This window comes from Oryctolagus cuniculus, chromosome X (assembly GCF_051225735.1).
Source record: "Oryctolagus cuniculus isolate XC-2025 breed Fujian yellow rabbit chromosome X, ASM5122573v1, whole genome shotgun sequence".
NCBI lineage: Eukaryota > Metazoa > Chordata > Mammalia > Lagomorpha > Leporidae > Oryctolagus > Oryctolagus cuniculus.
Window position 1 is genome coordinate 10799506 of NC_142888.1, and position 12995 is coordinate 10812500.

General features: G+C 41.4%; 1 protein-coding gene across 4 annotated transcripts in view; it reads left to right on the forward strand.

Moving 5' to 3' along the window:
• The window catches only part of POLA1 (DNA polymerase alpha 1, catalytic subunit), a 330362-nt gene that overhangs the window by 214631 nt on the left and 102736 nt on the right, over positions 1-12995 (forward strand). For all 4 annotated transcript variants that reach the window (XM_008272470.5, XM_089324875.1, XM_089324876.1 and 1 more), the window contains exon 35: positions 3810-3926. In XM_008272470.5, coding sequence (XP_008270692.3) covers positions 3810-3926 — 117 coding nt within the window. The remainder of the gene's footprint in view (positions 1-3809; positions 3927-12995) is intronic.

Genomic DNA, 12995 nt, shown 5'->3' on the forward strand with positions numbered 1-12995 from the left:
AGACAGAGATAAAGGTCTTCCTTCCATTGGTTCTCGCCCCAAATGGCCACTACGGCCAGTGCTGCACCCAACCAAAGCCAGGAGCCAGGTGGTTCTTCCAGGAAGGGCCATCTTCCACTGCCCTCCCGGACCACAGCAGAGAGCTGGACTGGAAGAGGAGCAACTGGGACTAGAACTGGCACCCATATGGGATGCTGGCGCTGCAGGCAGAGGATTAACCAAGTGAGCCACTGTGCTGGCCCCAGCATAATCTTTTAAAATTTGTTGAAGGCACAAAGGGTTAGCCAAATGTCCTTGAAAAAATTGACTTGAAGAAAAGTATATTTTGAATATGATTAAGGCCTCTTTCCCCCATGGAAGAGTTTTGTTTAAAATACACCATGACCGAAAGCTTAATTATCAAAATAAAACAAAAGGCATAAAGAGTTACAGGCTTCTAATATTTTTTCAGCCCCAGTTCCCTTCACAGAGTTATCAGCATGTTTAATTTCCATGCATAATAGCACTAGTTATTGTTGTCATTTGTAAAGGGAGATTAACAGATAGTAAGTACAAACAAACCCAAATAAGCACTGAATAGAGAGGTGACAAAGAAAAAAAGACCTCTTTAATGTTAATTATAACTGGGAGAAAGTCTAGACAAATTATATTATCTGTGTTCTATATGATTTGAAAGGACATTTAGTTAGTAGCTCTGTCAGAGATATAGTTAGGTGTTTGCTTTCAAAACAGGTGAGATGACAATTTTGCATCTCCCTGGTTGGCAGCTCACCCAGTGAGTCATGAAGTTGTAGTAAATTGATGGAATCAAGTTTTGAAAACATCTGAAAAGAACTTCAGCTGTTTAAACATTTTATGTTAAAATAACTTTAACTTCTATGTTGTATTCTGGTACTTACTAATTTCTTGTCTCAAAACATGATAGTTGTTACCTGTCTGCTTGCTTATGTTTTGTTTTATTTGGAATTGAATGAATTATAATCGTGGTTGGCAATGTTAACTAGCTACATATTCCAAATCACAGAAAGCCTCAAATATCAAACTATAATAAACCCAAATGGACAATAATGGGTAGGTTCAGTCCTGCATTTTTTTTTTTAATTTTTTTTTGAGAGGTAGAATTACAGTGAGAGGGAAAAATAGAGAGAAAGGTCTTCCATCTGATGGTTCACTCCCCAGATGGCCCCAGCAGCTGGAGCTGAGCCAATCTGAAGCCAAGAACTTCTTCTGGGTCTCCCCTGCAGGTACAGGGGCCCAAGGACCTGGGCCATCTTCCCCTGCTTTCCCAGGCCACAGCAGATAGCTGGATCTGAAGAGGAGCAGCTGGGACTAGAATCAGCGCATATAAGGGATGCCGGTGCTGCAGGCAGAAGATTAACCTACTGCGCCGCAGCGCCAGACCCCTGCATTTTTCATATACAGTTTTTATAAATTTCCTCTTTTCCTTTGTTAATGTGTCTGTTGGTACTTACAGAAATAATTAGGCTCACCTTTAGTGTTTATAGGCTACATTTAAATTTTAATATCTATTGATGCTGTCAGCTCCGCTGTATCACACATGCCTAGAACAGACTTAAGCCAAAGTATCTTGTTTCATTAATCCTAGGGAACTGATTGTGGGTCATGCTCTTGTCTTAACAGCTTTTTTGAAGGAAACAAATACCTCATTAAATTATACCTGTCAATTGTAAATATATCTAAGTCCCCAAAATATTAAAATGTGAGTATAAATATATTCAATCAGGAAAATGTGGCAATAGGCCCTAGAAATTAGAACACAGAGTTGCATGTTAGTTAGAACGAACCATTGATCCTTTTATTCTGGTTTTTGCTGTGTTAGTAGTGGTTTCTCTCAGACATAACTCCATGTCCTCTTTGTATTGTTGAGCATTTGTAGTTAGTTCCACACAAGTTGCTTCTTAAAGCCAAATACTGAATTATGTTTAGTCTTTGAGTATGTGGACCTTGCTTTCCTATTTACATTGTACTTTCCTGAAATGTTGTCTGGGGCCGCATTGTCTATTCCTCACAATATTTCATATAATTACAGGCATATATTATGTTTCATGGGGACTTGTTGAGACCCTCTAGCTGAAAAATTCAAATTAAATTTTGAATTAGTTTAGCCTATTGAATTAAGGTAGGAATGAAGCTTACTGTGAATGGGTTGACTAGATGAATCTTTGTTCTTTAATGGGAGTGTGGTTTTGGTCAGAAAGTTCTCTAGTTTACCATCCTTTTGTGTTGAAGTCTTAAAAGGAGCCAGAACTGATTCTCCATGCTTCCCCTTGAACTGGGTTGTGGCTGCTTCCAAGAAGGGCCTATTCTGAGGAATGAGGTAAAGCAGCCCAGCAGTGCATGAGGGCCTCTCTCGGTTTGGGATTAGCACCGCATGGACACATTAGTAAGTGGCAGACCGAAATACCAAATATAATTAAACAGCATTCATATAAATACTGCCGTTGCTCCATCTAGAAATAGGGAAGGGGGTTACACATGTCATTGAGCCCTTACAGAATCACATCACAGCATAGCTCTTTCTGGCCTTCACTCTTTGGCATATATGGTTCTTTGTGCCTGAGTCATCGTTCCTCCCTTTTCCACCTACTAGACCTCATTGATTCTCTAAGACCAGTTCAGAAACACTCTCCAAATACTCCAAGACCTACAGATAATGAGTTCCCTACTTGCAGCTCCCTTGGTTGGAACACCACTAAACAAGGAAGCACGTTGGTTCCCTTTTATGCTCCAGCACCTCACCCTGCATTTGTCTTATGTGGTTATGCCACTCTATACAACACCAAAGCTCACACACTCTGGTGCCTCAATAGGAACATCAAATCTTTGCTCGATCCCATCTGTGAAGTCTTGCCTTCCTTGTTTAACAGATATGTTTTAGAACAAAGATAATGCTGACTTAAGGTAAGGTCGTATCATTAACACAGCAGTGTGTGAAAAGTCAAACAAGAGCAGCAAAGGAGGTTACTCGGGAGAACAGAACCTGAAAAGAGAGTTCTCAAGGACAGGGAAGTGGGCAGTGGCTATTTCCAGTCTCAGGAAAGTAGCTGTTAGTTGAACTTGTCATTGAAACATTGTAACCAGTTTTATGCCTCCAAAAACCATGTATAGAAGTATCTTTTTGACCAGCACCGCAGCTCAATAGGCTAATCCTCCGGCTGTGGTGCCGGCACACCGGGTTCTAGTCCCGCTCGGGGTGCCGGATTCTGTCCCGGTTGCCCCTCTTCCAGGCCAGCTCTCTGCTGTGGCCAGGGAGTGCAGTGGAGGATGGCCCAGGTGCTTGGGCCCTGCACCCCATGGGAGACCAGGAGAAGTACCTGGCTCCTGCCTTCGGATCAGCGCGGTGCACCGGCCACGGTGGCCATTGGAGGGTGAACCAATGGAAAAGGAAGACCTTTCTCTCTGTCTCTCTCTCTCACTGTCCACTCTGCCTGTTAAAAAAAAAAGTATCTTTTTAAAAAGTTATTAAGTGTTTTATACCAAGTATATTTCTGAGCACTTTGAAGATAATAACTTTGTTACAACCACCTTATAGGCTAAGCACTGTTGGTGTAACCTGTTTTACGGAAGAACTCAGCATAGCAGTTATGTAAATAGCCTGCAGTGACTCAGCTGTTGGGCTGGTCATTCGTTGTGTGAAGAGCGTGGTAAACTCTTCGCTTTCAAAATGGTCTTTACTAATCAACTGAAGCTCATTGGATTACATTCTGTGGGTGATAGAAGTTTGTACTGGGAAGTTTGGCTGTATGTAACTGAAGGAGGATGTTCCTGTTTTGTTTTTTTTTCTTCAGGGCTGGTTGGTATGTGAAGAGCCAATGTGTCGCAATCGAACTCGGCACCTTCCCCTCCAGTTCTCCCGAAATGGACCTCTTTGCCCAGCTTGCACGAAAGCTACACTTAGAGCAGAGGTAACGGTTTCATAGGCTAAGGAGCCTTTCGGCAGGGGTGGGGGAGAACCTGTTTGTGCGTCTCAGAGCCTGGAGGTAGACACACTGTGAAGACACCCTGCTATCACACATACATATTTTCTTTAAAACATGCAGACTTCAAAATGATAAATATTTGTGTTTTCTGTGGGGCATGATTTATAGCTAAAAGGGAAACTGACTAGTTCTCAATTTGGGTTACTCCGATTTCTTGGATTGGTACTTCATAATTACAGAAAAAGAGAGTCTGTTCTTGTGTAGAAGCTGTTCCTGTCTTCAGATTTGATCAGAACCCCTTTGTAAGAGCCCGAAAGTCTCCCTGTGCCCTAAAGGGTTTATTCCGTGTTCTTATTCCCTTGGAGAGATTGAGTTGTTTGTAAGTAGCCACACATGTAAGTAGTTCTCACACTTTGCCTTTACCTTAGTACCCGCACCTGAGTGAGAAGGCCCACTTACCATTAGCGACTCCCAGCTGGGAAGTGGAGAGTTGGGACACACCTCTCTGGTAATTGAAATGCCTTCATCAACCCAAGCAGCATTTCCCAAACTGGTGAGAAGAATGTTCCTAGGTCTTCTGAGCACGGAAGGTTTTATGTTCCAGTTTTATGTTCCAGTACGCCCAGCAATAGCTGAATCTTTTGCAGATCTTTTCACAGTTTGTGATATGACAACATGCAGTCTACCTTGCTGGTAATGGAGTGTAATGTACCTACCTCCCTTTCCAGATTTATCTAGCCCAAGGATTTGTTAGATTTTTTTCTGAAAACGTGAGACTTCGGAAACTGTTCTTTGTTTTTTTAAAATGGCAGTGTTCTTTACCCAAGTTCTTCTTTATGATTTATTTTTATTTGAAAGGCAGAGTGACAGAGATGGAGGGAGATAAGGAGAGAAGAATGGAGGTGGAGAGAGACAGAGAAGTAGAAAGAGATATTTTTCATTCCCCAACTCACCCTCCAAATACCTGAACCAGCCAGGGCTGGGCCAGGCCAAAACCAGAAGCCAGGAACTGATCTGTGTCTCCCACATGGGTGGCAAGACCCTAACTACTTGAACCATCATTGACTGCCTTCTAGGGTGCACATTAGCAGGTAGCTGGATCTGAATCAGAGATGAGACTTGATCCCAGTACTTGATATGGATGCTGTCGTACCAAGTGGCAGTTTAACCTGCTACACCGCAGTGTCCTCTTCCTTTAAGCAAGTTGTGACTTAAGATCTTTTCACTGAAAAGGGTTGATACACAGGCTATTTTTAGGAAAATAATTTACTTTTCTAATGGCTCTTTAAGGTAATACCTGTCATTTCACAAAACGTGGCAAAAAGGAACTGCAAACAGCTACTGCCATTGTGTATACCTTTATTCTTTTGCATATCCATATATATTTTTCCCTTTTTTGTGTTTATATTTTTTAATTCTCTATGTATTTTTAATGGGCACAGTCATAATAAAAATATGCCTTTGTATCATGTTTATCTTTTGTCAAGGATTTTTCTTTGTTGCTACTTTTTCAATACCAACATTTTTTAATGCAGCATTCATTTAGAATTTTTTTTATTTGTTTATTTTATCTGAAAGGCAGGCAGATACACAGAGAGCAATCCTCTATTCAGTGGCTCACTCCCTAAATGCCTGCAATACCCAGGGCAGGTCCAGTCTGAAGCTAAGTGCTAGGAGCGCCATGTTTGTGACAGGGACCAAAGTACTTGAACCATGATCTTCTGTCTCCCAGGGCAGTACCGACACTTTAAAACACAAATGTAATCCTACCTTTTGGTGAACATTTTAGGTTGGTTTGCAGTATCTCTTTAAAAAAACAAAAACAAAAACAAAATATTTTATTTATTTATTCATTAGAGAGGCAGAGTTACAGGCAGAGAGAGACAGAGAAAGGTCTTCCATCTACGGATTCACTCCCCAGATGGCCACAACGGCTGGAGCTGGGCCAGTCTGAAGCCAGGAGCTTCTTATGGGTCTCCCAAGTGGGTACAGGGGCCAAGCACTTGTGCCACCTTCCACTGCTTTCCCGGGCCAGAGCAGAGAGCTGGATCAGAAGTGGAGCAGCCGGCACTCAAACCGGTGCCCATATGGGATGTCAGCACTACAGGTGGAATGTTAGCCCAGTACTCCAGAGCACCAGCCCTTGTAGTATCTCTTTACTAGAAATTTTGTGGTAAATATTTTCCTGCCTAAAAGATTTTTCTTTATTTGAAATATTTTTGTAGGATAATTTTTAAAATTTATTTTATATATTAGAAAGGCGGAGTTAGAGAGAGAGAGAGATAACTTTGATCCTCTGGTTCACTCCCCAGATGGCCACAATGGCCAAGGCTGGGCTAGACCAAAGCCAGGAGGCAGCTTTTTCTGGCTCTCCAGTGTAGGCACAGGGGCCCAAGCACTTGGGCCATCTTCCACTGTTTTCCTGGGTGCATTAGCAGAGAGTTGAATCAGAACTGGAGCAGCTGGGACTCGAATGTGTGCAGTGCTGGCCCCTAGGATAAGCTCTTGTCAGTGGTATACATCAGAGTACGTAGATATATGGTCATGATTCATATTGCCAAATGACTTTTCTCATGGACTATCCCAACTTACACTACTTTAGGAGTATACTATTCTTACCACAGCCTTTCCAGAGTTTAGAAATTACATTAATTTGTTTTTGATTAATTTGTTAATCATGAAATGTTCCCTGCCTTTTTAAAAATATACCTTTGATAATTACCAAAGTAGAATGTAGATTCTTTTTAATATTGGAACATATGAGAATTGGCTGTCATAGCGAATTCCTTTTACTTCAGTCTCACCTCAAGACTTTCCATCAGCAGGTACAGAAAGAGAACGAAAGTCTATATATTTAGTATGCCTCATCAGTCCAGTTGTAGGCCGTAGGGGAATCACGTTGCTTCATGAACTGATGCTATCTTTGAGGATTTTTAAATAGCTAACTCATGAAGTCAACTTCAGTGAAAACTGAATTCTTAGAGAGCCAGCCAAGTTCGATTCCATTCTTGTTGAGAGAATAGGAAGGCATGTAGTTAATAGATCATTAAGGGGCCAGTGTTACGATGCAGTGCTTGAAGCCGCCGCTTGCAATGCCAGCCATATGGGCGCTGGCTCAATTTCCTGCTGCTCCAGTTCGATCCATTTCTCTGCTAATGCACCTAGGAAAGCAGCAGAATATGGACCAACTACTTGGGCCCTGTCACCCACATGGGAGTCCTGGGTGGAATTCTAGGCTCCTGGCTTTGGCCTGGCCCAGCACCGGCCATGTTAGCCATTTGGAGAGTAAACTAGTGGATGGAAGATCGCTCTCCCTTGTCTCTCCATCTCTCTCTGTAACTCTGCCTTTCTAATAAATAAGTTTTAAAGATCATTAAGCTTCTGATAAATGTTGGTGCTATTGCTGGTAGCGATTTCATATGTCCAGTTATGTTTTCTCACCTTTTTTAAAATTTTATTTTTAATTTTATTTATTTGAAAGGCAGAGAAACAAAAAGATATCTTCCATCCACTGGTCCACCCCCCGAGGCTGAACCAGACCATAGTTAGAGCCTGGAACTCCATCCAGGTCTCCCAGGTAGATGGTGGCAGCAGCCCAGCTAGTTGAGCCATCACCTTCTGCCTATCGGGGTATGCATTAGCAGGAAGCTCAGATTGAGAGTGGAGTCCAGCCTCGAACCCAAGAACCCTGATATGAGATGCAGGCGTCCTTAGCAGGCTGTATCAAATGCCCACCCCAAATTATCCCTTTTGAAGAAAACAGAATGGCTTTGCTTTTTACATTCATTCATTTGAGAGACAGAGAGAACTCTCAACTGCTAGTTGACTCCCCAAATGACCACAAGAGCTGCCTTATTGAGCAAAAGCCGGCCGGCCAGGTCTCCCAAGCAGGTGGTAGGAACTGAACCACTTGAGCCTTCACTTTTGCCTCCCAGAGTCTGTATTAGCAGGAAGCTGGAATCAAGAGCCAGAGCTGGGATCTATGGTACTTGGTGAGCATCTTAACCAGTAGGCCAAATGCCAACCCCTGTTATCCTTTTTTAATGAGTGGACCAACCGAGGCGTTTCAAAGTGATTTTTTTCCCCTTATATCCTTGTCTTTCTCAAAACTGTGATATTTTAGGCACATATTTACCAAGGTTATCATCTTTCCTTCCCAGGGTGAAGCTTTCATAGATTAGCTTCTAAGGTCAATTTGCTGCTCAGGTCATGACCCTTTTGACCTCAGAGCATCGTAGTTGGTGATATTGTCCTCAGCGACTCCTCACAGGGACCTTGACAGTGGGACTCAGCTGATTTTTATGTACTTCATTTTGCGTTGCTAGTGACGAATGGGGAATTTTTTACATCTATTTGTGTGGTTCCTAGGGCTTTTCTAGTAATGGGAAAATTATGCATCCTTCCAGAGATACTCTCAAATAAGCTCCAAAAACACTTGTGCAATGGACAGAATCATTGTAATTAGACTATGGTTTTCCAAACTGTGTGATAGAATTATGCTCATCTGATTCTTAAGTTCTCAGTTGCTTGGTCTAAGTCATATATTACTTTTATTTAATAATTATTAACCACCTACCATATCCTGGATACTTTGTTAGGTGCTGTGTTCCTGTTAATGAACAGGTTATCTCCTTATTTCTAAAACCAGTTTAACATTATGTAGGTTATGAAAGATTGATATCTGTGGGTCAAAAACAGGCATTTGTAAATGTCTGGACAAAACACCCGACATTCCTCATACTAATCTAGTGGGAACTTTAATGATTTTACTCAAATTTGATGGCAAAGCTCTAGCCTCTGAATGTGCTGATCTCTTCCTCACATGAGAAAAAAACTCTGATTTAGTCCTGGATTTCAGTTGACTTTAGTGTTTTCTACAGTTGACTTGAAATGTGAAAGCTGATTCTCTTTCTGGCTTGCATTGCTGGAGTTAAGAGAAGAAAGCTGGGAGAGTCTTGTTCCCAGGGTTTTAGATGTATCTCTTCTCTCTTCTCAGATACTTTAAAACATACATATCCACCCTTGTGCACACACACACATAATCAGTATGCTCTTCTTAGGCTCATAGAAATTTAACTGTATATTAGTTGCTGCTGGGCCGGTGCTTTGGTGTAGCAGGTAGAGCCGCCATCTGCAGTGCCGGCTTCCCATATGGGCAGTGGTCTGAATCCCAGCCGCTCCACTTAAAACCAGCTGTTTGCTATGGCCTGGGAAAGCAGTAGAAGATGGCCCAAGTCCATGGGCCCATGTACCCGTGTGGGAGACCTGGAAGAAGCTCCTGGTGCCTGGCTCCTGGCTTCGGATCAGCACAGCTCCGGCCTTTGCAGCCAACTGGGGAGTGAACCAGTGGCTGGAAGACCTCTCTCTCTCTGCCTCTCCTTCTCTTTCTGTGTAACTCTGACTTTCAAATAAATAAATCTTTAAAAAAATAAGTTGCTGCTTATTAGAAAAGTTCTTTGGTTATTCTCTGCTATATAAGAAGTACATTTACATATAGAAAGGAAAACTTTGATGTATATTTAAGTTATTGAATAAATGGAGAGCCCTTTACACTAGTGATAGAAACCAGATGTACCCTAGATAGACAATAAATGTTTTAATACCACCTTGGGTTTTTTTTAAAAAGATTTATTTATTTATTTGAAAGAGTTACAAAGAGACAGAGGCAGAGAGTGGGAGAGAGAGATATTCCATCTGCTGGTTCACTCCCCAGATGGCCACAACGGCTGGAGCTGCACACTGATCTGAAGCCAGGAGCCAGGAGCTTCTTCCAGGTCTTCCCGGCAGGTACAGGGGGCTCTCTTCTACTGTTTTCCCAGGCCATAGCAAAGAAAGCTGGACCGAAAGTGGGGCAGCCAAGACTCAAAGTGGCGCCCATATGGGATGCTGGCACTGCAGGCGGCAGCTTTACCCGCTACACCACAGCGCTAGCCCCTACCTCCTTGTTTTAAGGATGTGATTCTGACTTTTAACATGGCCAAACGTGTGCGTGTGAACAGAATCACAGGGGATCCTGTGTTATGTAATTTACCAAAAATCAAGCTTTAGTTTTTTTTTTTTAAACCAGCGTCTTTCATTATAGTAGTAGTTTCAAACCAGGTTAATCTTTGCTTATTAACATTCCCATTCTTGATGTGAAACTGAGATAATGTCTACATGTGACTCCATGGACCATGGTAGCGGTAATTTTTGAAGTTGTACAGCCCCTGGAATAGGAGTATTGTGGTGAAGCACTTTATTCAGTTTTTTTTTTCTATATTTCTTGAAGGTCACTTATGAAGAAATCAGTGAAGTGACTTCTAGTCTTATTTTAGGATAGCCCTAATGCTTCACACATTATCCTTACTTGAAAAAAATTGTTCAGTTGCTTTATAGGGGCAGGTGATTAGGCTAGTATAAAATGTTCATCTCCCATATTGGAGTGCCTGGGTCTGCTACCTAGCTCTGGTTCCTGAGTCATGCTTCCATCTAATGCAGTGCCTGGGTGGCAAATTGCCTTCCTGTCACCCATGTAGGAGACCCAGATTAAGTTCCTGGCTGCTCACTGACTAGCTCAGCCCCAGCTTTTGTGGGTATTTGGAGAGTAAACCAGTGGATGGGAGCTCTTGCTGTCTCTCTGCCTCTCAAATAAATGAAAAGTTTTGAAAAATATTGTGCAACAGAACACGTGTACCATATAGGACATTTCTCCTTCAGGGGAAAGAGGAAATAAGAAAGTTGTAATTGTTGTATGTTACCATTTCAGAGTGGTTGTAGATGATCAAATTATTGATTTGTTAAATACATAAGGAATAGTCAGAATGTTCCCAATCTATTTGGGACAGTGTCTCATTGCAGCATGAGAATTCATGAAAATTGTGGTCTCTTAAAGCAGCATGCATGGGATAAGTTGTACAAGAAAAAAGTTTGGAATTATAATGGCGAGTCTTAAATGTCTATACCTAGTCATTGGTTAGTCTCCAGTAGAGAATGAGGTTTCACTTGAAGGGGCTTTGGGAGTTCTTTGTAATTTTGATTTGCTACTTTGATGTAAAGATATTACTAAATTCTGTATATAGCTTCACTTACCACAAAGCAAGCGCTTGTCTTCTTTTTCAATATACTATTTTCATCCTTTAAAAAATTATGGTGAAATACATGTAGCATGAAATTAACCATCTTAAAGTGAATAGTACAGTAGCATTTAGTACATTTACAGTGTTGTATAACCATCACCTCGATTTAGTTCCAAAAGATTTTCATCACCCTAAAAGAAAACCCATACCCATTAACCTGTCGGCTCTCCTTCTGGTCTCTAGAAACCATTAATCTACTCTCAATCTCTATGAATATACTTACTCTAAATATTTCATAGAAGTGGAATGATACGATGTGATCTTTTGCATCTAGATTCTTTAACTAGCCTGATATTTTTAAGGTTCATCCTGTGCCACATGTCAGTACTTCAGTGTTGTGTTATTCCATTGACTAGGTAGGCCAATAGGTGTTTATCCATTGATCCATTGATAAACATATGGATTGTTTCTTTCAATATACCTTTAAAGTATATTTTATTTTTTATTAGGTTAAAGGGTCTTATATTTGGTCAGAATATGTTTCCTGTAGCTCACTCATTGTTCTTACTTCAGCTGAATGGTCCTACACAAACTAGATCTACCCCTTCTCCCCTGCCTTCGGTAAGCACTTACTCGGCATCTGCTCTATGCCTGTTGTATACGAGCCTCTTAGATATCTGAAGGTAGCTCTCTTCCTGAGCCTTCCCCTGCTAGACCTAATATTCCCAGGCTTTCAGGTATTTTTCTAGTGCCCTACTTTTTAGAATAGTGGTCCTAGTTCAGAGTTTGTGTCCCAATAAAGTGAGACGCGCAAAACTGCATTCATTACTTTGTGTGCTCTCACTAGTACTGGTACCGAGCAGAACAAACCTGCTGTTGTCACCTCTTCTGGGGGAGTAAATTTCTTTTTAGTCTTTCAAGTTTGTGCTACCTTTCTTGGCGTCCATATTCTCAGTGTTTTTCATTTTGAGCATTCCATATCATAACATGTAAAATTTTTGCACATGTAACTGCTAAGCCATGTCTCAATATATTTATAGAACCAAATGACTTATTTAAATCTAAGTGTATGACTCCATGAGGGTAGTGTATTAACAAAGTATTGCAAACTAAGTGATTTAAAGTAACATAAATTTATAATCTTGTAGTTCTGAAAGCTGGAAGTCTAAAATCTGTGTTTTTTCTCTGAAACAAGTAGAGGGGAATTTTTCCTTTTCTCATCTAGCATGTGCTAATCCTTGCTGTTCCATGGCTTCTAGATGTATCACTCCAGTCTGTTTCTGTCATCACATGACTACCTTCTCCCTGTGTGCCTCTGTCTCTTATAAGAACACCAATCATATTAACTCAATATGACTTCATCGTTCAAGATTTCATCTGCCAAGACCATATTTCTAAATAAGGCCACATTCACAGGTAACTGAGGGTCAGGACTTCAACATATCTACCTATAGCAAGTAGGAATTACACTGAGTTAAAGGTAATGGAGACCAAAACTAACAGCAGGTTCAACATACTGGATAATTTAACTCTCTAAGAAACAGTAGTGTTTTATCACATGAAGAAATCCAAGACTCTCCAGGATTGTTCTTGTGGCTCCCCCCACTCTTCTCCATCATTAGGCTTGCCAAATTTATATCCTCAAAGTCACAGTATGGTTCAAGGAGGCTGTACAAGGTCCTTCTTTGAGCCATCACAGGATACAAATGGAGAAAAGGCTGAAGGGTCAAAAGGACGCGCCTTCTAGACAAGTCTGTTGCTTAAGCAACCTTGTACAAGTCCCACCCATTGCTTACATTTTGTGAACCATAAATTAACCACATGCAGATAACCATTTTTTTGTTATTAAAGAGGATGAGTCAATTAAGTATTGGGGGCCAATCGGCGCTGTACACCAGAGACCTTGCAGTGAACCTTATTAAATCCTCCCTTGCCGGCTTCAGCCCACCACTGTCCCATTGTGGATCTTTTTGGATCCTGATTCTGCTGCGCACCCAGC